Source organism: Xiphophorus couchianus, chromosome 2 (genome assembly GCF_001444195.1).
Source record: "Xiphophorus couchianus chromosome 2, X_couchianus-1.0, whole genome shotgun sequence".
In the NCBI taxonomy this organism is placed as follows: domain Eukaryota; kingdom Metazoa; phylum Chordata; class Actinopteri; order Cyprinodontiformes; family Poeciliidae; genus Xiphophorus; species Xiphophorus couchianus.
Genome location: NC_040229.1, coordinates 5570293 through 5591427, shown reverse-complemented (window position 1 = coordinate 5591427; position 21135 = coordinate 5570293). Strand labels below are relative to the sequence as shown.

Sequence of the window (21135 nt, the reverse complement as noted above, 5' to 3'; positions counted from 1 at the left end):
TAATATTTAGCTTGTTGTGAATCTAAATATTTAGCTTCACAATATTTGAAGATAAATAGAAAACTATTCTTCTTTATCAATGTAGGGTAAATATTTAACTCACAAACAAGATATACAAGCTTAATACTTTGCTTCAAACTAAATATTTAGCCAGCAAGCTAAATACTAAATATTTGGCTCCAAATTAAACATTTAGTTTGCATGATAACTATTTAACTTAAAAGTAAATATTTAGTGTCAAGCTAATATTTTCCCCCACAAAATATTTAGTGAGCAAGCAAAATATTTAGCGTCAGAGTACACATTTAGTTAGAAAGCTAAATATTTGGCTCCAAACTAAATATTTACTTAGGTAACTATTAATGTCAAAGTAAATATTTAGCTAAATAATAATAAAACCTCCTGTTGGTCACTATAGATCCATTATAAATGTCTGTATTTCCTTTTAAATCAAAATATTTTGTTTACTAACCAAATATTCAGTTTGAAACTAACATTTATAAATGAATAAATAACATGGCAGAAATATGGCTAATTTTAAAAAGATTCTCTGAATATTATTGCTGTTAATCTTTGACTGAACCTTTACGAATTAACACCTGGTACTATTTTGACAGCAGGTTATTGTATCTCCTGTGTGAGTTTATTGTGCTAAATTTATCATCAGATGCTTTATGGAAAGAAATACGACAAACTGTTGAGAGGGAGACTTGTGGGATTTAATAACATTGAACCAGAATCAGTATTTTCTTGTGTTACAGTGGAACCGACAGGTAATCATGCTGCAGGGCTTTGTGTGTTTCACACTGGTGGAGGCTTCACTGCTACTTGGTGAACACTCCTGATTTACAATACAGTCAAGAAAAGCTCTGTGTGGATGCTGGAGCAACACCTCTGCTGACATTCAGGAGAGCGAGACGGTTAGCTTTGTTGACCACAGTCCACAGCTGTGGAGGTTTCCACACAGAAAAAGGCGATGTGTTCAGTGGCATGGTGTGTGTGCATACATTCCCTTTTACATTAAAGCTGTAGAGCAAAAGCAGTTATAGGAAATCTGCTGATGGCTAACGTGAAGCACGGTGTTGAGACATTCAGCAATTAAAATTTAAAACTACAGACAAGCATTTCTGTGAAAAAAACACATTTTAAGGCCCCAAATTTGAAATAAAGCTTAACTGCTGCAAGCAATTAGTGCATTTCCTTTTTATCCAACTCAAAATCCCACATAAAGGTTAAAAAAATGAAACAGTATATTTGAAATACAGAAGCGATGCTTGTAACAGTTTATAGCGAGACTGTTAGAAGTGTGAAATCCCACTGGAATACAGTTTCTGGAAGCAGATTTTGAGCCTTCTGTGTTCCAACATGGAACAAATCACTGAAATTATCAAAATGACCGAAGAACTGAAAGCTCCTCCAGCCCGTCTCCGAAGCCCGGTCCAAGTCACTGAGCTGGAGGAGAGGCGGCCAAAGTTCCTGCATCAGCCCCAAAACAAGGATGAGCGAAGAAGGTTCTGATGTTAGATTATCTGGTTAACACCTGAAACCAGCTAATTCAAGAGTTTAAATCATAAACCCATCATATAAAAGGTTAGTTAAGCACAACAGTGTGTGTGTGTGGGCGTGAGGAAATAATCCAGTGTTTGACAGAGCACAGCATTCAAATTATGTGGTGCATGTTCACTGAAAACCTACAAATATCACAAATGTGAAGCTTTAACAAAAAAAAAACTACATTTCCCAGAATGCACCCATCATTTTTGTCTGATAATCAGAGAGAGGCCAGCAGACACGGCCTGTGGTGAAAGTGCATAAAGTTTACATTTTTTATTAACAGCCTCTCTCTTTCTTACACAGCAGTTTACATACAGTCATGAAGGTCATATTAATTTGAGGCTTTTAATAATAAAAGTGAAATTATTATGAATTTCTCATTTTTAAACAGGCTGAAAAAATTATAGTATTTCGGTTGAAGTCCTTTTGCTAATTGTTGGTTTTAGAGCCTTTAGTAAGAAAACTGTGGAAACAAGAGGAAATAAAAAGGAGGAAGTTCAAACCAAATATTTCATTCATCATAAACCATAACTCCAATGTAAGATATTTAAAGAAGGCGGCAAAAGCAAATGAGGAGGATTAGCAGAGCTGCTGAATGGATATTGAGACTATCATATACCAGTTTTACAGTCAGAGGCTACAATTAGCTTTCCTTTAAAAATGTTATTAAATATTACTGAATCTGAATTACTGTACTCCTTCCTAATATGGTAGAAATCATTCAAGTTGATTGATTACCAGATTCTAAGTATTTCACAGATTTTCAGCCATTGATCTGGAACACCATTATCAATCAATTTATCAAATTTTCTGTTTATGACTATGTAATTTTCGGAAAATCTTTTTTCAAAAAAATGTGATTTTATGTTTAGTCTTAGTTCTGCTCCAAAATCCACAACTTTAAATTTGACTGGAAAGATGGGAAAATAAAAGAGGAGTACTGTACATCTCAACAGGTAGACGTGTTATGATGGAAAACTCAATAAATCTTTATATTCAGAGATAATAGAAATTATATCTTGTATTTTCAATCAGGTCAAAACATCATTAAAAGCCCAGAAACAATAATATTCATCTCTTCATGACTGAATGCAAATTTCTCATCAGTGCTTCAGCTTCATAATATTCACGTCTTCCAGTAATAAAGCAGATTCAGTCTCATTCGTTTCCCTCTCCAACTCTCGCTTACAAAAAAAGCTTTTTAACTCTCGTATTGCTTCCTTTCTGAAACGCAGAATAAAGTCGATTTACCAGAACCAGAAGCTCTCAGCACGTTGAGGGGGTTCGAGTCCGTTTAATTTCCCATGAAATGAATCCAAGTAGACAAATTAACTCCAAAGGGGGAGAAACTTTTTCTCCCCCAAATGCGACTGAGACTTTCAGAACCGTCAAACCAGGATCCAACAATCATCTCCCCACACTGAGTGTCCAGACCACCCACAGTGGGCCGGGTCCATAAACCCAGAGGTGAACGGATTAAAACCTCCAGATGGGGGCAGTGTTTCCATTTCCAGTGTGTTGCTCTGTGTGGGGGGGCCTGCTGCCCTGGAGGCGATGGGTGGAGGTGGGGGGGTTTAGGAGCAGCAGAGGTTGTCTATGAGCAGCGTGACGTCGATGCCGTAAACCTCCAGCAGGTCCTCCAGGAAGGAGCGGTCCCCCTGGGGGTCCAGCCCCATGGCCCTCATGTGGTCAGCGGTGATGGTGGGATCAGAGCTGCCCGCCACCTCACACAGGGTCTGGAAGATCCGGTTGTTCAGCTCCATGAAGAACCTGGCAGACATTTTGAGACAACATCAGTATTAAAATATCTAAGATTTGTTCTCAAAGTATGTACGTGTTTTCCAGGAACATAGAGACATTTCATAGAACAATTAAGTGACTATAATAACTTCAGTCGTTAAAAACTGACATAAAAGAAATTTGACTTTGTAATTAATGCCTTACAATTGGGACTCTATCTCTTTAAGAACTCTTCCTCTTTTTACCAGAGTTTCACTGAGCAGTAGGTCCTGTAATGAGCGAATACCAAGTGTTTGCTAATTACTGCTGGCTAGTCTGAAGGAGCTGAGTGGGGGAGGAGCTGTGTCTCAAAGGCGGGGCTAAGTCCAACAGGTTTTCCGAAGCTGAATGGTTGCCATGGAGTTTAAAGGATTTCACAAACTTGAAATAATCAAAGCAACACTCCAGGTTTGATTCTGATGAGGGAAAAACTTTATAACATGATGATAAGCTCAAAAAAGTCCATTTTAGATCACACTGCCCCTTTAACAGGAAACAGAGGTTGCAAACCACATAGCTGAGAAATATGGAGCATGGAGAGAGTCCTCAGCACGCCAAATATGTTTCCATCTCCCCGTTAACGCATCGACTCTTTTTCAGAAAAGCCAAAAAACCAACACAAGTGAGCATTAAAACTTTTTTTAATGAGGAAGTTGTTTTGAAATTAGCCATTTCTATCAAACTTTTCTAACTTAAATTGCTCATGAAAAGTAAAACATTCCTTGGACTCACAAAATGAACAGATCCTCTTCGTTCGCTGTGCAGTTTTCATCCACCTCCTGAGAGTACAGCAGCATCTGTCTGGAAAATGTCAAAAACAAATAAAATGTCTGAGAAACAGGAAATTAAATGAATTAAAATGGCAACTAATAGGAAAAATTCACCAAAATCATCCGTACATTCAGTGTTTTCCAAACATAAAATTCAAGTACTGTAAAAACTAGACAGAAGTTAAATTTTTCTGTTAAATGAAAAGAAAGCCATTTCTGGTGAAAAATAAATGGTTTTTTTTCACATGCCAGCTGTGTAGCAAGTACTTTAGTACCTTTGTTCACTCAGTTTCCTGTACTTCTCCTTATCCGCGGCGTTCAGCCTGAGCAGCGGCTGCAGATGGCTTCTGTGCGTCTTCACATTCTGGTTATCAATGTAGACATCATACAGCTCCTTCTTGTCCTCAAAAATCTTCTCTGTGGTGCCTTGAAAAACAGAAAAACCTGCTAATTTCTATACAACATAAGAACCACAGAGGATTTTTTAAATGTATTGTGGCGAAACTCACAAGCGACGTATGAAAACTCTGTTTCCAGGGTGCTGATGTCAGCAATGTTGATGTAGAAAAACGGCCGTAATTCAGGCACAGAAACACCGATTCCAGGGATCGAAACATTAGCCAGGCAGCAACAGCAGTAGACTGGAGGAGCAGAAGGGAACAGTCAAATCCAAGGACACGAAGAGCAGAAGCACTGGAAAGTTACAGACTCAAACATAATAGCAATAATTTGGCTGATTAAGCCTGTCATATGAGAAGAAACTAAATAGTTTGCTAACTCAGTATTTAGCTAGCAAACTTAATATTTAGTTCTAAACTAAATATTTCATTTGCCAACTAAATATTTTATTAGCAAGCTAAATGGCTTCAAAATAAATATTTAGCTTGGTAACTAAATATTTAGTTTGAAGCTAAATTAGCTTGCTACTAAAATATTTTGTTTGGAGTGAAACATTTAGTTCAGCTTTCAAGCTAAATACTTAGTTCAAAGCTAACTATTTAAATTTTGAACAAAATATTTAATTCCAAACTAAATATTTAGCACAATAAATATTTAGTTTACAAACTATTATTTAGCTTGCTAACTAAATATTTAGCTTGCTAACTAAATATTTGTTTTGAGGCTAAATAATGCATTTGCTAATTGCTAATTAAAATATTTAATTTGAAACTGTGACAGGTTTTTATAGACCCTCATTTCATAAATGGGGGTTTATAAAAAAAATAAACTACCACTTTTTTCCTCTTACTTTATGCAGAATAATCCAAACTTTTGATGTGTAACTTTACAAATGTCACCCCGTACAGAACATCTATATTTTCACATTTATAAACCATTTCTTTAGTGATGAACAGAGATTAAAAACAGGAAGTAGGTTTAGACTGTGACCACAAACGGCCATGAAAGGCCTTGTTTTCAGGCTCTAGCTGCTCACCCCGGTAGCAGACCACGCCGATGGGTGGAGGAGAGAAGATGAGGAGCCGCTTCCGGAGCAGAACAAACTTCCACAGCACCATAATCTGCTCGCCGAAAAACTGGATGAACTGGGACATGCAGCCAGCCGGGTGGGTGATCTGCAGGGAAAAAGGTTCTCTTACTATGCATCTAGCAGCAGCTTCTCCGGTAAAATGAGTGAGTTTAGGTGTTTTCAGACCTTCATCTCTGGGTGCATGCAGCGGTTTATAGCGGAGACGGTCCAGGTTGGGCACGACGAAACCAAACCGTTTCCTGTCGGCGGCAGAACCGCCTTCTTATCCTCGTAAAAGGCCTCCAGCGGTGAGTACTGGCCTGGACAGTGCAGCTGGTGTCTACAAGGCAAACAGTAGGAAACAAATGATGTAATCAGGTCAAAGTTCATCCAGATTCAAATAATGAGCCACAGCAAGCTTGCTAGAACGGCTGTTAAATAATTCATCTTTTCACAGGTGGAGCATCTGGTCACACCGAACAGCCGTAGGTGTGAAAATGATTCACTGAAGTGTTTGTTTGCTTTATTAAACTAATTTGTGCTGGAAGAGAAAATAAAAGACATCTAACAAAATCTTCTGAGAACAACTGAAAAAAGATAACTGATGGTTATATTTGCACAATTTAAAGTATTTTGCACATCTTTTTATGTGGATTTCTCCAGATTTAATCTTAAGTGTTTTGTGTTTGTGTTGTTTTACTTCCTGCAGCAGCTATCTACCCTTTCTATTAGATTTTACAAATACAAGACATTTCTGTTTGCTTCTTTCCTTTTTTCAGTCTTTTAAGTTTTAGTTGTTCACACTTAAAAATTTGCATCAGTTTTGAGTTGTTTTTATCTCAAATGTTTCATCATTTTCCTTTTCAAAGCTCATTTGCATCAATGTATCATAAATTATGTCCCACTCGGATGGTGCAACACTCTGCCTGTAAAAGTACTGAAATGTTTCTCATTTTTTAACAAATGTCTATGTATTTATTGGATGGTTTGTTGTTAAGAACGAGCACAAAGTAATACTGAATCAATAGATATTTATATTTAAAGATACTAGAAATGCTAAATGATAAAGGCTGATTCCACCAAGTATTGACTCAGTGCAGCTGAATACTAATGAATATCACAAATTTTATTTGGAAAAAAGCTTGAAAACCTTTTTTTGTTCCACTTCAGCCAGACTTTACTTTGAGTTTGTCTGTTGTATAAAATTATAAGAAAATCCATTGTGATTTGAAAAGGTTCAGGCTATAAATACTTTTTCTGCATCCATTTCTGAATATTTGGTTTTTATTCTTTTATCAGAGTCTCAGTTATTATTTTATGCCTGAGTGTTTCCATGTTGTTTGCATCTTTAAACATTGATGCCAGTTTCCTCATTGATCTTGGCTAACAGGCAGGTTAACCTTTAGCTCATAAAGTCCAGAGTTCACTGAATTTATGACTGAATTTATTTCACTCTGACCTGAGAATAATGATTTACAACAGAATTAAAGGTGTGTTATTTGTTTTGGTTAAAATTATAAAACATTCCACAATTACAAAGCTAATTGTTTATTGTGATAAACGATAATATTGTCATCTTGAGACCATTTTCAACTGATATGATAATCAAAGATCAATAAACTTTAAATTCCTAACTAAATTTAACACTGGAACTGGAAGATATTTTAAATATCCAAAATAAACGAACAAAACAACTGAAATAATAAAAAAGCTGAATTATGAAGTCTCAATAAAACAAAACATATCTCCATCTCAGACAGGCAAAACTCACAGATAGGACTTTTAAAAACAAAAAAAGTGGAAACTACTTTGCACATTGTGTCAAATGTTTGCAGCATTTCTCAAAATGGCTGCTTTTCAAAAATATTAAATGGCAGCATCTCTAAAAATTAAGCGAACTACATGATGCAGATGGAAGTAATTGCTCCCATTTTAATTTATCAAGCGATTAATTGATTTATCGTTGACTGTGACGGCTTATTTAGGCGTCAGCTTGATGCCTAAAACACAACAGTGGACCTGTGCAGCAGAAAACTAAAGCTGAATAACCACTGAGAGGCAGGAAGCTGGATCCCTGCAGCTGTTTTTATTTCTACACAGCGAGAGTCGAGTTATTGTAGAAGAAGATCTGAGTTATAGAAGAGAGGAGAAAAGATGCTGTCAAGGTTTCTAGATGCTTTGTGTTGAGACTCTGGAGAAACAGACACTAACTGAGGCGCTGGCTTCATGTTTAATGGATGAGAACATTTTACACAAAGAGAAGAAAAAGTTAAATAAAGCAAGAAGGCAGACAAGCTGGGGCCTAGGCACACACCCACTGACACACACACACACACACACACACACACACACACACACACGCACACCCCCACACACACCCACTGACACACACACACATGTGCACGCCCTCCCCCCGCCGCCCCACACACACACGGCCTGACCTGACTTGGTTCTCCAGGAAGTGCATGTAGCGGTACAGCAGAGTGTAGGACGGAGACAGGATTCCCACGGACTTCATCCTCGCTCCGCGCTCCAGCTCACTCTCCACCGGCATGTTGGCAAAGCAGGCCAGCCCGAAGTATTTCCCTTTACGAAAATATCTGAGCAGAAGAGAAACAATCAGCCGGGGTGGAAAAGGGGGGACGGTTCTGACGGACGGGATCGGATCTGGACCTACATGAAGTCACTGGTGATCCGGTGGGAGCCGCTGGCCATGGACTTGAACTCCACTCCGTCCAGGTTGACGTCATGAGGCAGACACCACTCCACCATATTCCCTGCCATTCACACACACAGACAGTGATGTCACTTCCCTTCCTGCCTCCACTTTCATCTGGGACACTTCCTCTAATTCTGGACGTTCCTCATAAATTCAAGAGTTCATGACCTCTGACGAAAAGGCTGAGTCAGATTCTGACTTTGAGTAAACATTAACCAGAAGCAAAGTCTTAATGATTTTATAGCTGCTGTTTTTCAAACTTTATCTCTGTTGGATTTTAATTTACATTATAATACATTTTAGAGAAATGGCTTGTTTTTTATTAAAACTACTAACCAGAGGTGATTCAAACAAAAGTGTCCAACGACACAAAAAGCCCAAACGAGTAACAAGGTTCAGATTTCTGCTGCAGGATTTCACAAAACCATTTTTAAAAATAGCACAGACACAGGGGCGGTTAACCAGGGGGCCTGGGTGGGGCCACAGCACAACAACAACAACAACACAAAACAGGCTAATATTTCATCATGGAACATATTAAATGAGCCACTTGTGGATCCAAAACTTCAGGGTGTAGAGCTATGGAGCTAAATTGGGGCCATGAATTGATCTCAAAACACAAAATTTTGATACTTAAGAGCATTTTTTTAAACTAAAGGGAAAAAAAGTGATATTCTATGTTTGTGTGATTAGTTTTGAAAAATAATAGCTATGCGGAGTTTTAAATATATTTTTTTGTCGTCTGTTAGCATAAGCAGATTAAATCGGTGAAGCATGTTATTTTTCAAAACCAATCAAATATTGATGATGTTTAAAAACATTTCCAGTTCCCATGTATCCTGAATATAACAGCTGCTGTGTTGAGCTGTGAGTTATGATTTCACACCTCGCCCCTAGTGCTTCAGGCCCCGCCCCACGTCAAACATGGCAGGAGGTTTTAAACTGAAAAAAATCTGTAATTGAAAAAACTCATTTTAATCTGAAAAGTAGTTTTGAAATTTTTTTCAAGTTTCTATTTTTTATTATTATTATTTCTATAACTAATTTTATGGCCCCAATTTAACTTCATAGATTTCTGGTGACACCACTGGCCATGGGACCCACTTCCTTCTAGATCCGGCCTTGCATATATGCAGAACATTTCCAGAAAGAATAAATACAGTAGTTGAAGGAATTGCCTTCTTGTTACGTAATCCTCTTTTGAAGATTGGTTGATTCTGTAAATTGTGCCTCATTTTCTATTAAAAATAACAATTGATGCCCCATTGGAGAAAATTTAAATTTAAATTAATTTATATAATTCTATCTAAGATAATTTCCTATAGGAATGATAAAAACAAGCTGCTTTGCTTTAGTCATGTTGTTTCTGTGCCTCTATAAATCTGAAGGTGAAATTGACTTTTGGGTTGAAAGGTCGCTGACCCCTGACCTTCTCCTGAATAAAAATTAATCAATATGTTTTTGTTTGAACACATAAAATCCGGTAAATGGTGGCTTAAAGCGCAGAGATCACATGACGGTCGTTTCATGGTCCACTTGCTCACCTGATCTCGTATCAAAAGTCACCACAAAAACAGCCAGGATCTGGTCCTTCTCCTCCCACTGACCCCGCGCCGTGACCCCGGGGAACGGCAGGTTCGACCCGGGAGGCTGCGGGCGAGCGAAGCCGCACCCGGTCGGCTTGTCTCTGCTCACAACCACAGCTGTGATGTTCCGTGTGGGGCTGTAGGTAACGGCGGTGGGGACAGTGGGGACGGCGCCGCTCCACCCCGTACCGGACATCGGTGTCCGTTTGTCCGCCGCGGCGGTGTCGTCCTCCCGCTGCGGCTCAGGCGGCGGCTGGGCCGCTTGGTTCGGGTCGGGCGGTGGGATCTCCTCCCAGTCCAGCAGCGGGGCTCGGTCCGACTGCTCCACCATGACGCCGCAGCTCCGCGGACTCGGTGCGGGGAGAGGAACGGCGAAGGATCCGGCGGTGTTGGAGCAGGGAGCGGGTTAAACACGCTGCTGGGGCCGGATCATGGTTCCCTGCTGATGTAGGTTGTTTTCCACGGATTTGTAAGCGTGTCACATCCACGGACTGGCTGCTTTTACTGTTGTGATGACGTAGCTGACTTCCGCCCACGTGTCTTCATTACTATTTCATAGCATGACCTAATTTTTGTTTATTTAGCATCTCTGAGCATAAATCAGTGTTTTATTACAGCTTTGATGTTTTACCTTCTAAGTCTTTTTATACAGTTTTATAAAAAATATTTTTCTTTTTAATCTGCGTTCCAATTTGACTTGTTTGTCAGATTAAAGATAGAAAATAACATTTAAAATATTACAAATACTTTTCATTTTCACAAACAAAATCAGATAAATGACCATAATAATTGTTAGTTCTTCCTCTACTAAATGTAAGTTTTGATTTAGTGTTAATAGATCAGGTTAAAGGTCACATATTTGTGAATAAGTGGCTAGCGTGTTAGCAGCCCACATTTACGTTTTCTTATTAGCATATTGTAATTGTTCTTATTTGTTCTGAAGATATTATGATTCATATTTTAAATGAGTTTTTTTACACTGGTTAATACTTTTATTGTCATTGTGTAGCAGATTTACATGTAAAGTCAAAAATGTTCAAAATAATAAAGGTTTGACTGCTCTAATGCCAATAAAGATTCATTCTATTGATTATGTGAAATCATCTTTGTATCAATATGTTAAGAACTAAATCTAAGACTCAAAATATTGGTAATATTTTCTGTTTTATTTTTTACCATGTTTTGTTTTTATGTAATATTCTCAAAGTCTATTCTTTTCTTAAGTTGATTTATTTTTCTCTTTTGCTCAGTTTCTCGTGTCAAATTGTATTCTGTGTTTCTATGTATGCCTTGTCATATTGTTTTTTTTAAATCTTCAATAAATAAAAAGAAAAAGAAAAAACCGGTTAAATGATCAGCCAATCAGATCGCTCGCTGCGTTCACCCCGGTGCGCTAATTGATTTAAACAGGAAGTATTTTACATACCTGGCGCTAAATGTGCGCGTGTTAGTGGTGGAGCGCGGGGCGTGTTGTTTGTAAGTAAACATTACTTTTTCTAGGGGGCCTTTTACATAAATATGGGGGTTTTATTTTTATTTCTCAAAAAAGTCACATTTTATATGAATAAAACCGAAACGTTTGTATTAATCAACGATATTGAGCATCACTTGGCTGGGGAATAGGAGAAGGCCTGTATTTAAGCCTGCGTGCTTGATTTTCAGGTCAGAGTTGAGGAACATGAAGGAAACCTTCCCAAAGCCTCATTCTTCGGGCACCGCGGCTCTGTTTGGTGAGATCAGCCAGCAGCTGGACTTCTCCAGCTGCGGCGAGGAGGGAAACAGCAGCGACAACACTTCAGATGACTGCACTGGCCTCCCGGTGTGCAGCCCCGGCCTGGCCGGCAGGGCGCCCCGGGTGCAGCACCACAGCAGCAGGAGCAACTCCTCCTCATCCCCCCTGCAGAGCGCCAGCCCCATACCTTACGCCTCCTGGAGGAAACTGAGACTCTGCGAAACGCCCAACACTCCCAAGGTAAGAACCTTTGAACATTGACATGCTGGAAAGGTTGTTTCTACCACCAGTTAGTAGTTAGTGAGAGACTACAACCTGCAGGATGCTGGCCCTCCAGAACCCACTTTGGGCACCACTGGTCTAGAGAAACTCATCCATGAATCCTCTTTAGTCGCATTGATTAGTGCAACAGTGTCCTCACCGATCCAGATCGCTGCTGCTGCTGTTCTCACCAAAACCAGGAAGATGGAGCACATCACCCAGTTCTACAGTCCTTCACTGGCTCCCTGGAGCTCAGAGACATTAAAACATTGTTGGTAGTTTATAAATCACTGAATAGATTTGAATTTGAACCATAATAAATGAAACATTGACCAACATGTTTGATGTCTTGATGATTTTGATGTAATGTTTACCAGTTTCGTTGGTGACTGTATGATGTTTTTCTGATTTAAAGGACGTTGATCTGCCTTGTTGCTGAAATGTGCTACACAAGTAAACTTGAATAATTGATTGATTAGGTGAATTCCCTCCACGGCTCCTTCTGATGAACCTGAATCATTTTATTTCACTCTTCTTGCAGAGTTTACTCTCCAAAGCCTCCCAGCCGTTCTCCAACATTAAGGTCCGTCACCACCAGAGGAGTCTGCGTTTCGCCTCCGCTGCCGCCTGCCTGGTCCAGGCTCCTTCAGTCAACGTGAATCCCTTCACTCCGGAAATGGTCCGCAGAAAGAGCGAGGTGCTGTGGAGGAGCGACGAAGAGGAGGCCCACGATTACAGCAACAGGTGTTTTACCAGGACATCTCTCATCTTTTAGACATTTTAAAGTGCAGACATATTTCCACAGCGGGGAAAATTCAGGTGCAACAACAGCATCGAGGTAAAAGCTCATAAAAACATTAAAAAACAAGATTATACATAACATACTGTGCAGTTATCAGAAACAACAGATAATTCAAGGGATGTGCAATTATTTTCTTTTTTTATGTGTTCTAAAAGACAACACATTAATTATATAAAAAATATAAACCGATGTGCAATAATGGCATAAATGTTATTTCGAAGGAGTCAAGCCAGCAGGAATAACTGATGGCTTATAATGCGCATGCATGTGGCGACAGTAGAGAGGAAAAAGTCAAGTATAACAAAAACTTCCAGCAGAACCAGAACCTGGATCAGTACCAGAACCATCTGCCACGACCGACTGGAGGTTTGAGACGATGGAGCAGAGACACAAACAAACCAGGAGAACTTTCTATGTTCATGAGAAGTAAAAGTGTAGCAATGTTTCGTTGTTGGCAGCATTATCTCAGCTGATTCGCTCCTACTGGAAGGAATCCCAGCCAATCAGAACACCAGACCAGGTGTAGCTGCTATGGAGAGAAAAAATCTTTGAACGGCCTTGTTACTGAAAATGTTCTTTATAAATAAAATGACCTTTTCTTACCTTAACAGCCGAAATATCAGACAATAATGCAAATTGGAGAGCAGAAGGAGAAGAAAGTAAGGAAATGGCCTCGTATAAATATAACCTTCAAGATAACAGTTGTGTTCTTAAATATTTTATCAATCAAATCAAAACCATTTTTAACTCTTTACTGACAAATTACATCAATAAGTCTGTCCAGTTTTTGGCGATCGTGGCTCAGTAAATCCCCACATGTTTTTGCACTAATGCATAATTATTCATTTCAAATTTTCTTCAAAAAATTGTCAAAAACTTTGGGTTTAAATGATGCTAACCTCCACCTGTAGGTGGCAGTATTTCTTACTTTTAGTTCTCTGTATCCTTAGCTGATGTCAAGTTATACATTAAGTAACAAAAACCTATCGCATAGTTTAAAACATGCGATATTTAACAAAAAGTCAAATATTGCAAAATTTCTCACATATATTTCTAATTTACCACAAAGTAAATTTTTACTGCAAAAAAAAATCACAAAAGCAATCATGAAATCCTGGAGGGACTGATCAGTGTGAGAAGATGTCATATATTATTTAGTGATAGCTATTTATTTTTTTAACAGTTTAATGTTTTAACACTTTTAAAACAATCATGATCTTGATGTGGGACAAAATTCTTATTTTTTTTCTTCATTAAAGATTTTTACCATCAAAGCTGGAAAAGTTTTCAAGCTTCACATTCTGAAAAAAAATAAAGTAACCATGAAGAATTGGAAATGATTCTCCTGAGTTTTCTTTATTAACTCACCAGTTAGTACATGTAAAACAACTTTTCTAGACTAACAAACAGGTATTGATATACAAAATAATAACCAGTTTATCAAGAGAACGAAGAATTAAAAAAATAAGCAAAGAAGAGATGCACTTTAAAATGAATACATTTAAGACAAAACACAGAACAAAGTCGTGTCACAACAAAATTTGAATTGTTTATAACGTGGGATGGGATACATGTTTTTCTTTTAATCTTTGCAGTTATTTTCATATTTTTATTATCATTTAATGAAAATGAGTATTCAGTTAAGAATATCTGGAACATTCAGATCTGTGATGGATGATGGAGCTGGTTATTTATGGCTTTTATGTGTGACAAGGAGAATTGGAATTATATTCTGGATTTATCTGGATTGATGAGGGACCGATAAAATGGAACAAATGTGATATTTCTCTTTTTTAATTTTCATTTTATTATGTTGGGGGTTTCTGTTAAAAATCCTTCAGGTTGAAGCACAGCCTGGCGTCATCTGAAGAGGATGATGAAGCCTTCCTCCCACCAAAGGTACGACTATTTTTATCGATGCCCACGGCTGAAAATAATCCAGCCTATCAGATTCCTCCGCTGTGCCTTCATCACCGGCTCTGTCATCGTCATCGTCAGCTGGCGCCTCGTTTTGTCCAAAATGACTCTCTGCCAGTTCTGTTTCCGGGATTCCTCTGAGGGAAATGAAAACTGAATGCTGTCAGACACCTTTTTTTGTTGTTGTTGTTGTTTTAGGGAGGAAGTAGCACCATATTTGGTGAGATCTAAGAGAATCCAGGACTTCCTCTGCATGATGCTCTGTATGGAGCTAAATTGGGACCATAAAATTTGTCCTAAAAATTGAAACTGGGGGAGGGGGGAGTTTTGAAACTTAAATTAATTTGAAAGTGGGGGAAAAAAATTTAAGAAAAAAAACTTGAATCTGAAAAGTAGTTTTCGTTTTTCAGTCTCAAATATTTGAAACTGTAAAAAAGTATTACAATATAAAATAAGAACAAAATTTTATTTTCAGTTTCAAAATGGGTTTTTTTCAGTTTCAAAGCTTTTTTCACTTTTCAAATTTCATTTTAAGATTTAAATTTTATCTTTAGATTCAAATCTGTGTCTTTTTCAGTTTCAGACAAATTTTTCAGTTTGTATTTTTTTTTGTACTTGGAGCAAACTTTACGGCCCCATTTTCCCTCCATACTCTGCTGCTTTTAGAAGTGTTTGCTCTTTCTGGTCCCACCAGCGCCGAGCGGTCCAGGCCTTCATGCTGTCGCGCTATGAGAGCGAGTTCCTGCAGCTGGAGCGCGTCGGCGTCGGCGAGTTTGGCGTCGTCTATAAATGCGTGAACCGGCTGGACGGCTGCCTGTACGCCGTGAAGCGCTCCAGGCGACCCCTGGCCGGCTCCGCCAACGAGTGAGTTTGGCTCGCCGCCGGGTCGGGTCGGGTCAGGTCGGTGCGTTACATGTTTGGTTTTCCTCCCAGGCAGCTGGCGTTGAAGGAAGTGTACGCTCACGCCGTGCTGGGCCACCACCCTCATGTTGTCCGATATTATTCAGCCTGGGCAGAAGACGACCACATGCTGATCCAGAACGAATACTGTGACGGTGAGAGCCTGAAGGAAATACAAGAATGATTAAACATGGAGGTCAGAGGTCGGAGATGTGGAGCTGGGGGTGATAAATGTCTTGTTAGAGACAACATTCAGTTCCTTAGATAACTACAGTTTGACATTAATCCATACATCCATACATCCATAAATAAAACAGACTGTTTTCCTCTCAGTCAGATTTATGTGGCGCTACTTTAGAAATATTTGCAAGGAATTTTACAATATTATTTTTCCTTATTAAACACCTGTCCAAAATCCATATATAGATTTAAAAAACAACAAGGAGACAGATTTTATAAAAACATTTTTATTCTTTAAAGAACTTAAATAGCTTGATTTGTCACTCACCACATTGATCACAAACTAACTGGACATCAAGTCAGGCTGAGGCAGCCGTGTAGTAGCACAGGAAATACTGCCACCTGCGGGTTGGTGTTAGTATCACACCAGGTTTTTCATTTTTGAAGAACATATACAATAGTCTCTCAGTTGTGCATTGTTGTGAAAAACAGAATCAATGTTTTGAATAAATTTAATTCTAGGGCTTCATGCAAAAGAAGCCCTGATAAAGTTCAGTTCGGTCTGTACTGCTAATCCTGTTATTGGTCTGATGTGAGATAGAAACAGAATTTTGGGTTTTTATTGCCTGAATCCTCAAAATAAACAGAAATAAACCACTTTGTGTGGGGAGAATCTACAGAAAACAAGATTTGCTTTCATTGGAGTTACTGTAATCAATATTTAATTGATTTTTCTTATTTAAGGTGGAAGTCTGAGTGACGTCGTCGTGAAGAAGTCAGCGCAGGGTGAGCTGCTGACAGAGGCGGAGCTAAAGGATCTGCTGCTGCAGGTGGCGATGGGCCTGAAGTTCATCCACAGCTACAGTCTGGTCCACCTGGACATCAAACCAAGTTCGTTCTGTCTGCTTCTGTCTTCATACTGGGATCTGCAGCCTTCCTGTTCCCCAAACCTGCAGCTCTCTCTTTACATACAGCCTTCCTGTTCCCTAAAGCTGTTGCTCTCTCCTCTAGGTAATATATTCATCTGCCAGCAGGCCAGCGCCGCTACAGGGAGAGACAGTGAGGAGGAAGATGAGGAGTACTCTTCAGCCAGAGTCCTCTATAAAATTGGTATTTAATGTGGCGCTTTAAGTGGGCCAATTTAAAAAAAAAAAACTCTGACTACTACGGAGTTTTCAGTCTATATAAAAATATCATCCATGTTTTTGCCCCATATCTTTGACATTAAGGCGAGGACTATGAGTTATTTTTTGACTGGAAGCTCTGATTTAATGATTTTGTTTTCTGTTTCGTCCTCGTTTCCTGCAGGTGACCTGGGTCATGTGACCTCAGTGAGCCGGCCTTGGGTCGAGGAGGGGGACAGCCGCTTTCTGGCAAACGAGGTTCTGCACGAGGTGAAGAACTTCTTGGTGCTTCGCTAGCTGCATGAATTTGAATTATAAAATAAATTTGCTTTATAGAAACAAATCTATAAAAAAACAAAAACTCAGGCTTGTGGTTTCTCGTACCACAAGTAAAAATTGCGAAATGGTATGACCATAAAAATCTTTTAATCTTTTGTCAGCCGCATAGAAAATGGTTTATTTTGCAAAACTGCAATGGAAAAACTTTTTTCAGATCACCATAGTCATGTGATCAACAGGATGTTGCTACTAGCTGAAATGACAGACGACAGGAAGTAGTAGAAGGAAGACGATGGCGCGTTCGGTTTTTTATTTGTTAAACAACTTATCTGAATAAACTTATTCATGTATGATTTTAATCGGCCATCTTATTTAATAAAAACACTACAATTGCAAAATATTTGTTTTTTTGCAGAATACCACCAGTTTTGTGAACATTTGTAATGGGAACCTGGCTGCGGTGGAGCCAATAAACCAGAAGTTCTTTCTCCCATTAAGCTCCTGTTTTGTTTTGTCCTCAGAACTATGCCCACCTGCCGAAGGCGGACATGTTTGCTTTGGGTCTGACGGTGCTGTTGGCGGCCGGCGCCGCTCCGCTGCCCCCTAATGGAGAGGAGTGGCACCGGCTCCGAGAAGGGCAGCTGCCCCTGCTGCCGCAGCAGCTTTCTCCCGCTTTCAGAGGCTTACTTCAGGTATTAGTAATCTATTATTCTATTGATTGATCTTATTGTTTTACAGGAGAGAGCAGGTAATGTAGTCTCCCAAGACTCAACAGCAATTAAGGGAAAGCTACTCCTCTGCACATTCATAAAAGTAAAGCAGACTTATTCAAGAACCAACTGACAGATGAGATGCATTTTATTTTCTAGTTCTTGGGTTTCCCTCCCTTCTGTGATGCTGCCCTGGGCAACTGTCCATATCAAAACACGCCATTTTATGCATATTTTCTCAAGCCAAACATGTTTTAAGATTCTCAGTTTTCCAGGTTTTTATATTGTATTATTTAAAGTTTTAAAGGAATTCATTTTATTTTAAATGTTAATTTAGAAATCTCTCTCTCTGTTCATTTGAGTGACAACGCAACAGTCAGTTGTCCTCATCCGGTCGAGCTTTTTAGCAAAATCTCTTTTTTTTTTTTTAGACTGTGTGCTCCAGTTAACAACTAATTGATTAAATAAGTTTAATATTATTTGAATAATCGATTCATCACGATGAATCAGATTAACAATTTCAGCTCTGGCTGAATTTGGAGCCTCCACCTGTCGAAATGCCCTGGTCCGTCTCTTTATCTCGTCCCCTCAGTCGCTGCTGGACCCGGACCCGGTGAATCGTCCGTCTGCCAGAGAGCTCTGCAGGCACCCGGCGCTGAGGGAGAAGCGGACCGAGCGGCTGAACGCGCAGCTGCAGCGGGAACTCAACGTGGAGAAGTTCAGGACCGCCATGCTGGAGAAGTAAGGAGGCAGGGTGGCTGCCACCTTCTGGTCAGATTTGGCATTACTACAGAGGAGAAATGTGGTTCTACAGATCCCTCCAGGGGACATGGGGAAAAATTTACTTTTGCGTTCCCTCGCAATGCTGTACTGATCAGTTCATGTGGCATAATTGAATCCTGTAAGCCTTTCTTACGGTGGCTGCCGTATTTTCTGCTTTAATATAAGGTTATGTGAGGTTTTTCCATAAATGTTAATATCTCCTTGTGAAATATCTGAAGTTTTATATCATTTTTCTTTAGGATAGAAAAGCACCACAAACCTATGATATAAACAGAAACTTTCCATAAGTAGGAAAGAAATAAAAATATATCCTAATTTGGATTATTTCTGAGTTATTATAATAAATCATCTGACAGTTTGATTGTGTCTCTGTGTTGCTGGTTGACTGAATGGTTTAAAGGCCGTTTTCATGTTCAGTTTCATCTCAACCTTAACAGACATAAACATGCAGTGAATAAATCGACTTTCAACCAGTTTTTTGCACCAAAGACTTTAATAATAAACATGTTTTATTATCATAAAACACAACAAACTAATGATGGTAGAGGGCCGCACTGGGTTAACTCGGGGAATCTCATCTGTCCGTGTATCAATCAACACCAAACCATTTCTTTGTTCTGTCCCAATTATCGATTTATTCCATTTTGATCATCATGCTCCAAACTTTGCAAGGACTGACCGCCCCGCTCACCGTTTCCTCATAAACACAAAGCCAGCAGGTCAGTAACCTTCACATTCATACCTGGTGAGGCCACGCCCACATCGACACGCCCACCACCCAGGTGTCAAAGCCGCTGCTCCTGTCATATCAATAATTACTTATTTCATTCATAAGGCTCTTGCAGAGCCTCAGTGAAAACTTGTTTATTATTATTAACTGTTTGGTGCAAAAAACTGTTTGAAAATAAATGTATTTATTGCATGTTTATGTCTGTTAGGGCTGAAATGGAACGGCACTGAAAGCCCTTTAAACCATTCAGACTAGAACACAACAGACACAATTAAAACTGTCAGATGATTTATTATAATAACTCAGAAATAGTCCAAATTGTTTGGATGTATTTTTATTTATTTCCTACTTATGGAAAGTTTCTGTTGATATCACAGGTTTGTGGTGCTTTTCTATCCTAAAGAAAAAGATATTAAAAAAATGGATGTACTAAGCTTTAAAGTCAAAACTCCAAGTCTTAGTCATAATCTCAAACTTTAAAGTAATTACAAGAATAAATCATAACAGATTTTTTTGTCATAATTTTGAGTATTGAAGTAATTGTCAATTACAAGAAAATAAGTTGTAAGTATTAAAAGTTGTCATTTCAAACTGAACAGGTGCTAATGAATGTCATAATTTAGTTTTCAAGTTATAATTACAAGAATTTTTCATATTTACGTGAATAAGATGTAATTTCAAGTTTTAAAGTTGGTTATAAAATTAAATTGTAAACATACATAACGGTTATTACAAACTGTGCAAGTTCCACACAAAACTTAAAATTATGGCTTCAAAACTCATAATTACGACTTCCTGTTTGACTTTTTTTTTTCTCTCATGGTGCAAATGGGCTTCCATAGTTTGCGTCAGGTAGAAGTGATGCAGACTGTAGCCAGGGGGCGCTAGAGATAAATCTGAATATATTTTTATGCATGAATTTAGGATGAAATGAGCTTTTATTTTATGCTTCTCATTAATTGTATTTATTTTGACGTAGGGAGCTCCAGGAGGCGCGGCAGGCGGCGTTGTCCCCGAAGCAGAACCTCTCTGCTGCATTGAAACCTCCCAGCAAGGTGAGCTCTGTGCCAAGAACGGGGAGAAAACTCGTTGGCAGGAAAACTGCTCGATCTGTCAGCTTCGATTGTCCAGGGTGCGGAGTCTGACATTTGTGATGATCTGGAGAAATGTATCCATTAAAAGTTGTGGCTCTAAATACAAAGTGAAGCAATGTAACAGGAATGTGAGCAGAAATGGCTGCGTGTTCAGTCTTGCCTGTTTTTGTGGAGCTGAAACTCCACAGAGGTTCATTTGTTTCCTGCACCTCCTGTAACTGCATTAATCCAACATACTTGGCTGGTCTTTGACTTTTAAACTTTTTTTTTATTATTGTAAATAAACATTTTAATTTCTTTCTAATTCATGGAATTTTTATTTTAATTTCACTTTTTGTTTGTTGCCAAGTTGTGCTTTTTATTATTTTAAAGGGACTTTCCAGGGGGAGGGATTTTTCTCTTATCAGAGGTTGTTCTAATACTTAGGAAGTGTGAGCCATCCAGCTGTAAAGTCACGAGTTAGGCAGTTCACTGACATCAGTCATTTCTATAACTTTTCCTAACAGACCTAATTTTAAATAGTAACAACTCATGCAAAAATATATTTTGACATTTTCTTGTCTTTGTTTTTCTGGCTTAATTTTCTTTTTAGTTTTTATTTCCCTACAACGTTTTCATATTGGTCCATTTTTACAATTTTGCTTAAACCACCCCAGCTCAAACTACAACCTCGTTTATCTTAGATAATCACTAGTATTTGAATAGCTAACCGGCGATTAAAACTACAGTAAATAAACAAGCCTCCCT

General features: G+C 38.7%; 2 protein-coding genes across 2 annotated transcripts; one reads left to right on the top strand and one right to left on the bottom strand.

The window, feature by feature from the left end:
* Nucleotides 1-697: 697 nt before the first annotated feature.
* Nucleotides 698-10500, bottom strand: dennd11 (DENN domain containing 11). Its single transcript, XM_028039477.1, has 9 exons — nucleotides 9835-10500; nucleotides 8249-8348; nucleotides 8013-8171; nucleotides 5758-5911; nucleotides 5539-5677; nucleotides 4613-4744; nucleotides 4379-4529; nucleotides 4066-4134; nucleotides 698-3324 (listed from the first exon to the last, which is right to left on the bottom strand). The coding sequence occupies exons 1-9, from the start codon at nucleotides 10205-10207 to the stop codon at nucleotides 3129-3131; spliced, it is 1473 nt and encodes a 490-aa protein (XP_027895278.1). The 5' UTR covers nucleotides 10208-10500; the 3' UTR covers nucleotides 698-3128.
* wee2 (WEE2 oocyte meiosis inhibiting kinase) lies at nucleotides 10206-20692 on the top strand. Its single transcript, XM_028030080.1, has 13 exons — nucleotides 10206-10281; nucleotides 11235-11352; nucleotides 11539-11848; nucleotides 12411-12613; nucleotides 14513-14570; nucleotides 15283-15452; nucleotides 15522-15643; nucleotides 16413-16559; nucleotides 16680-16778; nucleotides 16977-17062; nucleotides 17593-17763; nucleotides 18374-18522; nucleotides 20274-20692. The coding sequence occupies exons 1-13, from the start codon at nucleotides 10206-10208 to the stop codon at nucleotides 20437-20439; spliced, it is 1875 nt and encodes a 624-aa protein (XP_027885881.1). The 3' UTR covers nucleotides 20440-20692.
* Nucleotides 20693-21135: the final 443 nt, after the last annotated feature.